At 41.8% G+C, this 14,214-nt stretch overlaps 1 protein-coding gene across 6 annotated transcripts in view; it reads right to left on the bottom strand.

Moving 5' to 3' along the window:
• CCDC62 (coiled-coil domain containing 62) overlaps nt 1-14,214 on the bottom strand; it is a 65,528-nt gene that overhangs the window by 16,341 nt on the left and 34,973 nt on the right. For all 6 annotated transcript variants that reach the window (XM_060193182.1, XM_060193187.1, XM_060193184.1 and 3 more), the window contains exon 10: nt 7,066-7,222. In XM_060193182.1, coding sequence (XP_060049165.1) covers nt 7,066-7,222 — 157 coding nt within the window. The remainder of the gene's footprint in view (nt 1-7,065; nt 7,223-14,214) is intronic.

Here is a 14,214-nt window from a genome sequence, read left to right as displayed (position 1 = left end):
ATTTACTGTCAACTGTAAAACATTAAACTCCCAATAAAGAAAAAAAAACTTAAAAAAATAGCAAAGGTCAACAAAATTGCTCACTTAGTGCATTGATTTGCTGACAGTCCAGGTTCGATTCGAGCCTGGCTCCCATTATATTGAAGGAATCTTCTGGGGTCAGGTGGTGGAACACCCAGTGGAGCACACATGTTGCCATGTGCAAGGACCCAGGTTCAAGCCCCAGGTCCCCACTTGTAGAGGGGTAGCTTAATGAGGGGTGAAGTAGTACTATCGGTATCTGTCTCCCCCTTCCCTTCCTTCTCAATTTCTGTCTCTATTAAATAAATAAATAAATATTTTTAAAATCTACCAAAAACATCGGAAGGAAGCTTTGGTACTGTAGTCTCTTTCATTCTCTCTGCCTTTCTACCTCTCTGTCTCTAAGAAATGTGGCTTGAGTTTGATCCTTGGCATTGCATGTACTAGAGTGACGCTCTGGTTCTCTCTCCCTATTATTAATGAATACATTTTAAAATATAAATGGAGGAAGATGAGAGAGAGTTCACTGGCAGGGCACATACCTTACCATGTACAAATCTATGGATTTGAACCCTGACAGCATGTGAGAGCACCACAAAACCAGAGGAAGCTACCTAAGTGATACAGTACTGTTGTCCCTCTCAGTCTCTGTCTGTCTACACACACACACACACACACACACACACACACACACACACACACACACACACACACACACAAACACTTTTAAAAGGAATGAGGGGAAAGGCAGTGGTGGAATACCAAGTCCTGGTGCTGAAAAATGTGTGGAAATGTGTCTTGGTTTGTTCTGGGTTAATGTTTTTAAATATTTATTTATTTACTCCCTTTTGTTGCCCTTGTAGTTATTGTTGTTGTCATCGCTGTAGGATAGGACAGAGAGAAATGGAGAGAGGAGGGGAAGACAGGGAGAAAAAGATAAGACACCTGCAGACCTGCTTCACCGCTTGTGAAGCAACCCCCCTGCAGGTGGGGAGTCTGGGTTAATTTTTTACTTTGGGATCTGAATTTTTAGCATGCCAACTGCTCTCAGAAGTTCCCAGAACTTTTTTCTCATGAAGAAAATTTAATTTCTAATTTTCCAGGGACAATGATTATTACTAACCTGGATATGGATGGTGTTTAATTAATTAATTAATTAAAATAAACAACACATATAAATATAAACATACATCTAGGGGGTTGGGCAGTAGCGCAGTGGGCTAAGTACACGTGGCTCGAAGCACAAGGACCCGGCATAAGGATCCTCACCTGTAGGTCGCTTCACAAGTAGTGAAGTAGGTCAGCAGGTGTCTATCTTTCTCTCCCCCTCTCTCCATTTCTCTCTGTCCTATCTAACAATGACAACATCAACAACAATAATAACTACAACAACAATAAAACAACAAGGGAAACAAAAGGGAAAATAAATAATAATAAAACTTTAAAAAACCCACACATCTATATGTGTGGACGATATAGATAAGCAATGTCACAGTCTGCCTCAGGACATAGGTATAAATATTGAAAAAGAGCATCCTAAGAGTTAAAAAAAAGATAATAGCTAATATTCTTCCTCATAACTTAAAAAATAATGACCTTGAGGTATAATTGACCCACACTTAACTATACAATTAACATATATACTGTAATGAGTTTTGACTAATGTGCACACCTATGAAACATCCTTACCGTGACAAGGATTTTAGTCATCACAACCAGTCACACCGAGGCCCTGTGGCAATTCCTGCTCCTGTGCACCCTACCCCTCAGTCCCAGACATCTTCGGTTCCCAGTCTTTGTATTTCCTTGGGTTTTATATGAATAAAATGTTTATGGGTTTGTCTGCCTTGCTTAGCTTTTTTTTTTTTTTTTTTTTTTGCCTCCAGGGTTATTGCTGGGGCTCAGTGCCTGCACCATGAATCCACTGCTCCTGGAGGCCATTTTTCCCCCTTTTGTTGCCCTTGTTGTAACCTTGTTTTGGTTATTATTGTTGTTGATGATGTCATTCGTTGTTGGATAGGAAAGAGAGAAATGGAGAGAGGAGGGGAAGACAGAGAGGGAGAAAGATAGACACCTGCAGACCTGCTTCACTACCTGTGAAGTGACTCCCCCTGCAGGTGGGGAGCCGGGGGCTCGGGATCTTTATGCCTTTTCTTGCACTTTGCGCCACGTGCACTTAACCCGCTGCACTACCGCCTGACTCCCCTTTGCTGAGTTTTTTTTTTTTTTTTTTAACTGTTTGTTATATGAGAGAGAAACCAGAGCACTGTTCAGCTCTGGTGTCTGACAGACCTCATATATGGAAGCTTGTGCTTTCTGCTAAGCTATTTCCCTGCTTCCTGTCTAGTTGGTTTCTTCATCAGTATAATTATCTTAAGCTTTACCTTTAATTTGATTTATTTATAAAATAGAAAATACTCCCAGGATGCTGGCCAGGCTTCCCTGGATTGAAGACCCCACCAATATGTCCTGGAGCTCCGCTTCCCCAGAGACCCATCCTACTAGGGAAAGAGAGAGGCAGACTGGGAGTATGGACCGACCAGTCAACGCCCATGTTCAGCGGGGAAGCAATTACAGAAGCCAGACCTTCTACCTTCTGCAACCCTCAACGACCCTGGGTCCATGCTCCCAGAGGGATAGAGAATGGGAAAGCTATCATGGGAGGGGGTGGGTTATGGAGATTGGGTGGTGGGAATTGTGTGGAGTTGTACCCCTCCTACCTTATGTTTTTGTTCATTAATCCTTTCTTAAATAAAAAATTAAAAAAAAATAAAATACTGACAAAACCATAAGATAAGAGGGGGTAAAATTCCACACATTTTCCCACCAGCTTTACCTTTTTGTTTTTGTTTTTTTCTCCAGAGTTATCTCTGGAGCTCGGTCCAAATCTACTGTTCTTGGAGGTCATTATATATATATAGGATAGGTCAGAGAAAAATTGAGAGAGGAGGGGAAGGCAGAAAGGGGGAGAGAAAGATAGACACCTGCAGACCTGCTTCACCACTTGTGAAGCGATTCCCCCCACCCCACTTGCAGGTAAGGAGCCAGGGGCTTGAACTGGGATCCTTGGACACTGTCCTTGCACTTTGTACTATGTGTGCTTAATTTGGTACACTACCACTCAGCCCTGTTACATATATTTTTTTGTTAAGAAATTCTCTATTGTGTGGATATACTCCAGTTTGTTTATTCACCCACTGGTGTCTATTTGGGTTATTTCTAGATTCCAACTAGCACAGATACACAGCCTGGTGCTGGTGAAATAGCTCACTTGGATAGTGCACTGCTCTGTCATGTGCACAACCCAGGTTTAAGCCCAGCCCCCACTATATCGAAGGAAGTTTCAATGCTGTGGTCTCTTTCTTTCTCTCTCACATCTCTCTCTCTCTTTTTTTTTTTTTTTTTTTGCCTTCCAGGGTTATCGCTGGGGGGGGGGGGTCGGTGTTGGCACTAGAATATACTGCTTTTGGCAGCCAATTTTCATTTTCATTGGATTGGACAGAGAAAAATTGAGAGGGGAGGGGGAGATAGAGAGGAAGAGAGACAGAGAACATCTACAGACCTGTTTCACTGCTTGTGAAGCGACCCCCTGCAGTTGGGGAGCCTAAGGCTCAAACCTGGATCCTTGCACTGTCCTTGCACTTAGTACTATATGAGCTTAACCTGGTGCACCGCCCAGTCCCCAACCTCTATGTTTCTATCTTAAAAAAAAAAAAAAAAAGGCCAAAAAACCATCAGGAGCAGTGGAGTGAGTCATTGTGCAGGTACCGAGCAGCTGTGAAAGCCCGTGTGGCAAAAAAGAAAGCAAACACAAACAAATAAAACCAAATATTCTGCTGGACATTTGTGTACAATTCTTCCTGTGGACATGTTTCCAAGTCCTTAGTAATGGATGGTATGTGTGATATGGTAAATATTTACTTATTTATTTAATTATTACTTAAAAATTTATTTTATTAGTAATTAATGAGGGATATGTTTGATTGAACTTGGGACCCTATGTTTGAGAGTTCAAGGCTTATCACTGCACCACCTTCCAGGCTGAGATAAGTGAGTATTTAACTTTAAATTTTTTAACATTTATTTTTTTATTTCATTTAATAGAACAGAGAGGAATTGAGAAGAGAAAGAGAAAGAGATACCTATAGCATTGCTTCACTGCTAGTAAAGCTTTCCCCCATTGGTAGAGACTGAGGGCTTGAACCTGGCTCCTTGTGCAAGATAACGTGTGCACTCAACCAGGTGTGTCACTGCCCAGCCCCAGTGAGCATTTAACTTTATAACAAACAACCTAAGTGGCTGTACTATTTACATTCACACCATCAACCATCAGTAACAGAAAGTTCCTGTTGATCCAGATTCTGGTCAATACTTGGTATAGTCAATTTCAAAATTTTAAACGTCTAGTAAGAATGAAGAATTTTACTCTGGTTCTAATTTGCATTTCCTTAATGACTAATAACGTTGTATAACTTTTCATGGGGTAATCTGCCATGTATTTATAACTTTGTTTCAATTGATGGAGCAGTTCTGACTGACTATTCAATTCAGCAAGAAAATAGTCTCTTGATGTGAATAGAATACAACTATTTTTAATTACTCTGTCAGTTTTACCTGTCAGCATTATGCCAACAAACACACACACAAAAAAGTTGTAACACTCATGAAATATCCATGAGGGGCCAAAACATAGGATATCTTAATTAGGGCAAGCAACTGTAATTTGTTTCTGTGCCTATGTGGATCCCACCACTTCCTGGCAGACTTTTTAAAAAAATTTTATTTATTTATTTTCCCTTTTGTTGCCCTTGATGTTTTTCATTGTTGTTGTAGTTATTATTGTTGTTATTGATGTCACTGTTGTTAGACAGGACAGAGAGAAATGGAGAGAGGAGGGGAAGACAGAGTGGGAGAGAAAGAGAGACACCTGCAGACCTGCTTCACCGCCTGTGAAGTGACTCCCCTGCAGGTGAGGAGCCAGGGGCTCGAACTGGGGTCCTTACGCTGTGTCGGGCTGAGCTTCACTGACGGGAGACAGACGACCAGGGACTCATGGTTGAGCTGTACGCAGTATCTCTTTATTCATGCAGGAAGCAGCGCAATCTATACCAAGCTAGACTAAACTAACAACTAACTAAAACGAACAATGTTGTCTTTATATATACTTCCCAAGTAGGGTGGGAACAGGATGTGATGCAGAGAGGGTGGAGAGAAAAGTGACTGGTGAAAATCAGGGTGTGACAAGAAGAGGATCAGGGTGTGACAAGGAGAGGGGGTGGAGCAGGTGAGAATTTTACCACTAAACCACCAATGCCCTGGAGGGAAGGTGGTGCTTGTTAAGAGAGGTTATGTAAATAGAATGAAGTAGTTATGTAAATAGAATAGTGTTAAGCAGGGGGGATTTAAACCAAATGAAACAGAAGGGGTTTTTAAAAGCATACCAACAATACTGGTCCTTGCTCTTTATGCCACATGCGCTCAACCTGCTGGGCTACCACCTGACTCCCATTCCTGGCAGACTTTTATTTTTCTCTTCCAGATACAGGGTGAAAGACAGAGGGCTGGCTCCAGGTAATGGTGCACCTGGTTAAGGAAACATGTTACAGTGCACAAGGACCTGGATTCAAGCCCCCTGCCCCCACCTTCAGGGGAGAGCTTCATGAGTGGTGACGAGGACTTCAGGTGTCTCTCAGCCTCTCTTTCCCTCTCTAACATCCTTTCCTCTCAGTTTCCCTACTGTTTTATCAAATAATAAATAAGTTTTAAAAAGAGAGAGAGGGAGTTGGGCGGTAGCGCAGTGGGTTAAGTGTACGTGGCGCAAAGTACAAGGACTAGTATAAGGATCCCAGTTTGATCCCCTGGCTCCCCACCTACAGGGGAGTTGCTTCATTAAGCGGTGAAGCAGGTCTGCAGGTGTCTATCTTTCTCTCCCCCTCTCTGTCTTTCCCTCCTTTCTTCATTTCTCTCTGTCCTATCCAACAACGACAACAACAATAAAACAAGGGCAACAAAAGGAAATAAATAAATATTTAAAATATTTATTAAAAAAGAGAGAGAAAGAGACAGAGAAAGAGGCAGAGAAAAGGAAAGACACCATAACACTGTTTCACTGTTTGTGAAACTTTCCCATTGTGTGGTGGTGGGAAAGGACCTAAATTGGGATGAGAATGTTCTGCAGACACCTGTCATGCGGAGACGAAAAATTATACCCATGACCAACAGCTGTACTGTAAACCCTTAGCCCCCCAATAAAATGATTTTTTTTTAAAAAAACGAGCTTTTCTTATATAACCACACTTCCATTTATGTTATATATTCATCAATATGCGTTTGCTACAGAGACAAGTAAGCTCACCAGTGTCTCCATGGAGACTGCAGGGGGAAGGGCAGGTATTTGGAGGAAGGAGTGACTGAGCTCACAGAAGTTGGGCAATATTTTTGGGGTGCATGCTTCTGCATTGTCTCATTTCATTTTGGTGCTAGAGATTAATACAAAGCTGGCATTCTATCATTAAGACACAGCCCCAGTCATATTTATGTGTGAATTTTTTTTCACCATGAGAAAGTATTAGGTGCCAAAAGAAGTACAATTATTCTTGAAAGGAAAAAAAATAGATTGCTTTAAAAGAATCTTGAAGTCTTGTAATTTAGAAAAGGGTAAATATGTGGAATTGGGCCGGTAGCGCAGCGGGTTAAGCGCACATGGCACGAAGTGCAAGGACCGGCCTAAGGATCCCAGTTCCAGCCCTCGGCTTCCCACCTGGAGGGGAGTCGCTTCACAGGTGGTGAAGCAGGTCTGCAAGTGTCTATCTTTCTCTCTCCCTCTCTGTCTTCCCATCTTCTCTCCATTTCTCTCTGTCCTATTCAACAACGACGACAACAATAACTACAACAAGAAAACAACAAGGGCAACAAAAGGAAATAAATAAATAAATAAGAAAAGGGTGAATATTAAGCACATTAGCATTAGTTCCATGGAAGCATGGATGTTGGGAGAAATCTTACTTGAATAAGCTGGGGATTTCTGGGTAACACAGTACAAACCTTTTCAGTGGGCAGTGATGAATCTTGGTTGACTAACAAAATCTTAGTTGAGTTGTTTTTATCAGAAGAGGACTCGGTCTCTGTGAACTTCTCATCCTCTCTTGAGGCTGATTTTGAAGAGCCCAGACAGTGGGTATGCTGGATGGCTATGACCTCACTGTGAATCAACAAACAAATATCTTAACACAGTATCAGACACAGTTCCCTAATATTCACACTTATTGCTTGTTTTTTACCTATCAGTTCTGGCTTATGGTGGTGCTTATGGGGGATTGAACCTGGGACTTAGGTGCCTCAGGTATGTGAGTCTCTTTGCATAACCATTATGCTATCGACCCCTGCACCCCTTATATTCACACTTAAAAACTCATAGCAGTGGGGGCCAGGTGGTAATGGAGCTGATTAAGTGCACATGGTGCAAAGCTCAAGGACTGGCGCAGGTATCCCCGTTCAAGTCCCCGACTCCCCTTCTGCAGGGGGTCGCTTCAGTGAAACAGGTCTGCAGGTGTGTATCTTTCTTTCCCCCTCCTCTCTCAATTTCTCTCTCTCCTATTCAACAATAACAACAGCAATGGCAACAAAAACGGGGGGGGGATGGCCTGCAGGAGCAGTGGATATGTAGTGTATAGTAGACAAAAAGATTCGGATGTCTTTCTTTTTAATTTTTATTCATTTATGTAATTAATTTTGCTGTCAGGGCTTCCTTTCCACTGCCCCAGGGGAGCTCCCCTCCTCTTTCTCTCTCTCTTCCCTGAAAGAGACAAGAGAGAAGAGACACAACAGAAAAGCTCTATTGCTTGTGAAGCTTCCCCAATGCATAATGCTCCTATGTGGTACTGGGGCTCAAACCCAGGTCCCCAGGGGCCATGCGGTGGCACACCTAGCTAAGTACACATAGTAATGAGCACAAGGGCCCGCTCAAGGATCCAGCTTCAAGCCCCCGGCTCCCCACCTGCAAGTGCAGGGGAGAATGCTTCACGAGTGGCAAAGCAGGTCTGTAGATGTCTTATCTTTCTCTCTCCCTCTGTACCTCCCCTTCCCCTCTCAGTTTCTCTCTGTCCTACCTAATAAAATTGAAAAGATGACCGCCAGGAGCAATGGATTCGCGTGCCAGCACTGAGCTCCAGCAATAACCTTGGAGGGCAAAAACAAACAAAGCAAAAACCGCAGGTCCCCACACATAGCAAAGTGTGCACTCTACTGAGTAAGCTACCTCCCAAATTCCTTTTCTTTTCACTGGCGCACTACTCAGGTATGGCTTATGGTGGTTTTGGGGATCGAATCTGGGCTCTGTGGTGCCTTAGGCACAAAAGTCTTTTTGCATGACCATTATGCTGTCTTCCCAGTCCTCTCCTGTCCTTTTATAGTGAAGATGCTCCAACTTGAGTAGAATATTATATATTTGAATAGAATATTATAAATTGAGAATTCCCAGAGGGGTGGCTATAGGCTAAAGTTGTTTCAGACTGCTGTCCTGTGCAACTAGAAAAAACAGTAACAAAAAGGAAAAAAATCACCTGAAAGCTCAATGAATACAACCAGGATTTGTTCAGAAACTCACTAAGCCACAGAGCTTGAAGTAATCATGTTAAGTTAGTTAAGCCAGAAATAAAAGGATGAATATGGGATGATTCCACTCACAGACAGGTTGAAAAAATAAGAACAGAAGGGGGAAAGACAAAGCAGAACTTGGACTGGGTTTGTGTATGGCATGGAAGTATTGGGGGCAGGGGAGTTTTCATGTCTTCCATAGGAGGATGGGGTGGGAACACAGACCCTCGGTGGTGGGAGCAGTGTGAAACTATACTCCTATTAACTCATGATCTTATAATCTACCATTAATTCAATATGTCAGGGGGAGATAGATCAAATACTTCAAGTTCTTTAACTGCCCAGATTTTAGTTCTGAGTATACATTCCTTTAGTCTAACCATTTATTATTTCAAATTTGTAAACTGACCTCTGACACTGGGATTAAATTGTTAAAGCATTTCTAAAAATAACTTTTTTTTTAAAAAAAGTACTAAGTTACCTACAACTTTAGATCAGGTATGTTAGAATCATTTGTTCCTGTCAACATCTAAGGTATTATTATTAGTTGACATCATTAAATGACATAAAGCATGGTGAGGCCAGATACAGTATGACAAATCCTAACCATAGGCTTTTCAAAGAAAAACAAGCTCCCAACTAACTTAGTTATAATTATAACTTACCTGTAGCCTTTTTAAACTCTAAGACCCTAAGGAACCTTCCCCATTCTTGTTAAAAAAAAAAAAAAAAAAAAAAAAAAAACACCATTTTCCTCAATCCAGTAATTTCTGGGACTTTGCTTGTATTTTTAAAAAATATTTATTTATTTATTTACTCTCTTTTGTTGCCCTTGTTATTTTATTGTTGTAGTTATTGATGTCATTGTTGTTAGATAGGACAGAGAGAAATGGAGAGAGGAGGGGAAGACAGAAAGGGGGAGAGAAAGATAGACACCTGCAGACCTGCTTCGCTACTTGTGAAGCGACACTCGGCAGGTGGGGAGCCAGGTTCTCGAACCGGGATCCTTATGCTGGTCCTTTTGCTTTGTGCCACCTGTGCTTAACCTGCTGAGCTACTGCCTGATTCCCTTTGCTTGTATTTCTTAATGCCTCTCCTCTCAATCCTTTACCCTTTTCTACTGCCTCTACTGACCTCAATTAAATCAACACAACCAGTGTTACCATGCCACAGTATGCTGTCACTGCCTTTTTGCTTTGGATTATATCCAGAGACGGCAAGCCTCTGCTGTCAGCCTTCCAACTCCAATAATCTGGTGAATCTTTCCTAACACATGAGAATACCCAGTTCCATTTCAGATGGCACACTCTGCAACAAAGTTACAGATTCTAGATACAGGCTAGGGCCTAGGGGACTGGGTACATGTATACACATATCCATAAGATAGGGGCAACTATATACCTCAAAGTAAACATGCTTAATAGTCCTCCATGATTAACTTAGACATAATAAGCTTGGAAGTCTAGTAGAATGGCTTAAAGAAGGCACCGTAAATTCTCTAGTCAAACATTTATTATTTAGGCCTAGACACCCTCCTCTCCTACCTTCTACCTCACATCCTTCAATCACTCTATCTACTCAACTAACTACACAAAAGAAAGTATATCTCCTAATCTCTTCTGAGAGCATCAGCATTGTTGTCACCCCTTGATAATCTTTTCTTTTTTTCCTTATTGGGGGGGATTAATAGTTTATAGTCAACAGTAAAATACAGTAGTTGGTACATTAGTAACATTTCTCCTTTATAATCTTTAAAACATTTTAAATCTTTTTTTAATATTTATTTATTCCCTTTTGTTGCCCTTGTTTTATTGTTGTAGTTATTATTGTTGTCATCATTGTTGGATAGGACAGAGAGAAATGGAGAGAGGAGGGGAAGACAGAGAGGCGAGAAAAAGACAGACACCTGCAGACCTGCTTCACCTATTGTGAAGCAATGCCCTTCACCGAATGTGAAGCATGCAGGTAGAGAGCCAGAGGCTTGGACCGGGATCCTTACGCTGGTCTTTGCACTTTGTGCCACCTGCGCTTAACCCACTACGCTACTGCCTGACTCCCTTTAATTTTTTTTAACATTATTTTTACTTCCTTATTATTGGATAGAGACAAAGAAATTGAGGGGGTAGATAGAGAGAGGGAGAGAGTCAGAGAGACACCTGTAGCCCTGCTTCACCACTCATGAAGCTTTTCCCCTGCAGGTTCAAGCCCCTGGTCCTTGCACATTGTAATGTGTGCACTTAACCAGGTGTGCCACCACCTGGCTCCCTGGCAAAAAAAAAAAAATTATATCAAATAAAGGGCAATTATTGTCCCTGTGACACCTCTATTAGAATAATCAAACAAGTAAATGCAGTAAGACTTGAGGCTAACTTGGACCCTACTAAAATCCCAGGTGTATTTCCTCCCCAACTTGCGGCCAGATGCTATCACCCAATTTGGATACAAAAAATGACACTCAATGCTTTAACAGCTGGGAGAAAAATCCAAGCTCATCAGATAAAGAAGGGACTACAAAAGCTGGAAAAGGGCAAAAGACTGGCTCACTTAATGATGGCTTCTTTAGTCGCTACCAGACCACCCCATCACTTGGAGCCTAAATTAGGGAATTTTAGGATTTCCCCATAGATATGATGGGCCTAGACCTCAAACAGACCCCTCTCCACCATCACTGGTCATTTTTATCAGGGGCCATCATAAGCCTTTTTAAGGGTCTCTCCAGGACTTTGCCCTCACTATCAAGTAGCAATGGCAGGGACTGCTCTACTATCCAAAGGAAAGCTGGGTAAGCCTACTCTGCCACTTGAGGAAGACGGGTCCTGAAGTGCATACAGCCTAGAATGTTTCCCTCTGTGACCATGGACTGCAAGCTCAGACTGACAGGGACTTGGAGGTTACATAAGGTCCTGTGATAAATATGAATATACATGAGTCCTGGGTCAGATTAATGGGGTAAACAGTTAATTATACTCAGACATTTTCTTTGAGCTTGGGAGCTACTCTCTGCCCTAATCTAGCTTTCTAGTTCTCTTCTCAACTCTGATACCATCTTCCCAGAAAATATTTTTAGCCTACCTCCATGTTACTCAGGCAAAAATCACTAAAGTCATAGGTCCCTAGGAACATATCTAAAATGGACTTCCTAGCTTCTTTTTTGAATTATTATTAGTAATTTAATATTGATTTACAAAATTACAAGATAACAGGGGTACAACTCCACACTGTTTCCACCACCAGGGTTCTGGATCCCTAATTCCTCCATTGTAAGCTGCTGCAGTTCCCCCAAAGTTGCAGATATGGGTACTTCCTAGTATTTATTTATTTATTTATTTATTTATTCCCTTTTGATGCCCTTGTTGTTTTATTGTTGTAGTTATTATTGTTGTCTTTGTTGGAACTTCCTAGCTTCTTACCACCATAAAATCCCTATTCTTACCTGCTCTATTCCTACTTTTTGGGTTCCTATTTATTAAACATTTTGTTCTGCCTTATAACGTACTGCCTTTTAGCCACCAAGTTGTAGATGCTACTATGATTCCATATTGAACTTCATGAGTAGAGAACCTCACCGATGTGCCCCAGAACCTCACCTCTCCATAGCCCTACCCCACTAGGGAAAGATAGAAACAGGCTGGGGGTATGGACTGACCAACCAATACCATGTCCATCAGAGAAGCAGACCTTCCACATTCTGAAGCCCCAAAAGGATTTTGGTACATACTCCCAGAGGGGGAGAAATGTTAGGGGAAGATGACTAGAGGGCTCAGAAACACAATTTCAGAAAGAGAGAGAAGAGGAAAAAGAGAAAAACATTCAGAAGTAGTAATAGGTATAGGTATGATTTAAAAAGGAAGAGAAGACAGAGCCATAGAAAAAAATGACCGGATCTATTTATTTACTTATTTATAAAAATAATAGCCAACCCATATATATGACCTTGTTAGAACCACTGCAGTTTCTAATGGAGGGAATGGGGATATTGTACTCTGGTGGTAGGAACAATGTGGAATTGTATCCCTGCTATTTTGTAATTTTGTAAATCACTAATAAATCAATGCAAATCCTTTGCAGTAAGAATTAAAACAAAATTTGGGGGAGTCGGGCTGTAGTGCAGCGGGCTAAGCGCAGGTGGTGCAAAGCACAAGGACCGGCATAAGGACCGGCATAAGGATCCCGGTTCGAACCCCGGCTCCCCACCTGCAGGGGAGTCGCTTCACAGGCGGTGAAGCAGGTGTGCAGGTATCTATCTTTCTCTCCTCCTCTCTGTCTTCCCCTCCCTCTCTCCATTTCTCTCTGTCCTATCCAACAACGACAACAACAATAATAACTACAACAATAAAACAACAAGGGCAACAAAAGGGAATAAATAAATAAAGTAAATATTAAAAAAAAAAATTAGAGCCAGGCGATGGCAAACCTGGTTAAGTGCACACATTACAATGCATGAGGACATGGTCAAGCCCCTGGTCCCCACTTGTAGGGAGAAAGCTTCATGAGTGGTGAAGCAGGGCTGCAGGTGTCTGTCTCCCTCTCTCTCTATCTTCACCTCCCCTCTCAATTTCTCTGTCTCTATCCAATAATAAATAAGTTTTTTAATATTAAAAAAACAAAATTCTTAAAGGGTTAACTATAAAATAGAGGATTTCTCTCAATCCCCAACCCCCCACTCACAAAATAAGGTTCAAGAAACAAGATCATCTGAAAGGAAGGGAAATTTTAACATGGTAGATGGTTAGATGTGTGAAAATAGCATCAACCTTCCCTATCCATAGCTCTTGAGTCTTTGGAATCAACCATCTGTGTATCAAAATGGCCTACTATGTAGTCAAGCCTACCATGATTGGTGGTTGCCTCTGTAATGAATAGATTTTTCCCTTGTTATTTGCCTAAGTAATATGATATTCCCTAAACAGCAAAACAGCTATTTACATAGTACTAGGTATCAGAAGCAATACAGAGACTATTTAAAGGTGTGCATAGGTTATATGTAAATACTATGCTGGTTTATATTAGGTATTTGATCATATACAGACCTAGCATCCTTGGAGTCCTGCTGAGAGATAACAAGGGGAGAAATATACTGGGTTTTTAGTCTGAATGAATGATTTTTGTTAACATTTTTCTCTCCTTTTGTGAAAGTGGAATGGCATTTTTTGTGGTTCATTAATTCTTCTTTTTTTTTTCCTCCAGGGTTATTGCTGGGCTCGGTGCCTGCACCATGAATCCACCGCTCCTGGAGGCCTTTTTTCCCCCCTTTTGTTGCCCTAGTTGTTGCAGCCTCGTTGCGGTTATTATTGCCATTGTTGACGTTGCTTTGTTGTTGGATAGGACAGAGAGAAATGGAGAGAGGAGGGGAAGACAGAGAGAGAGGGGAGAGAAAGATAGACACCTGCAGACCTGCTTCACCGCCCGTGAAGCGACTCCCCTGCAGGTGGGGAGCCGGGGGCTCGAACCGGGATCCTTACGCCAGTCCCTGCGCTTTGCGCCACCTGCGCTCAACCCACTGCACCACCGCCCGACTCCCGGTTCATTAATTCTTCTACAGGTACTCAGTGGGGAAAGAAAAATAGATACATGGAGCCAAGCTTCTGGTTATGGTAT

Source organism: Erinaceus europaeus, chromosome 6 (genome assembly GCF_950295315.1).
Source record: "Erinaceus europaeus chromosome 6, mEriEur2.1, whole genome shotgun sequence".
Lineage (NCBI taxonomy): Eukaryota > Metazoa > Chordata > Mammalia > Eulipotyphla > Erinaceidae > Erinaceus > Erinaceus europaeus.
This window is presented reverse-complemented; position numbering and strand designations above follow the sequence as displayed.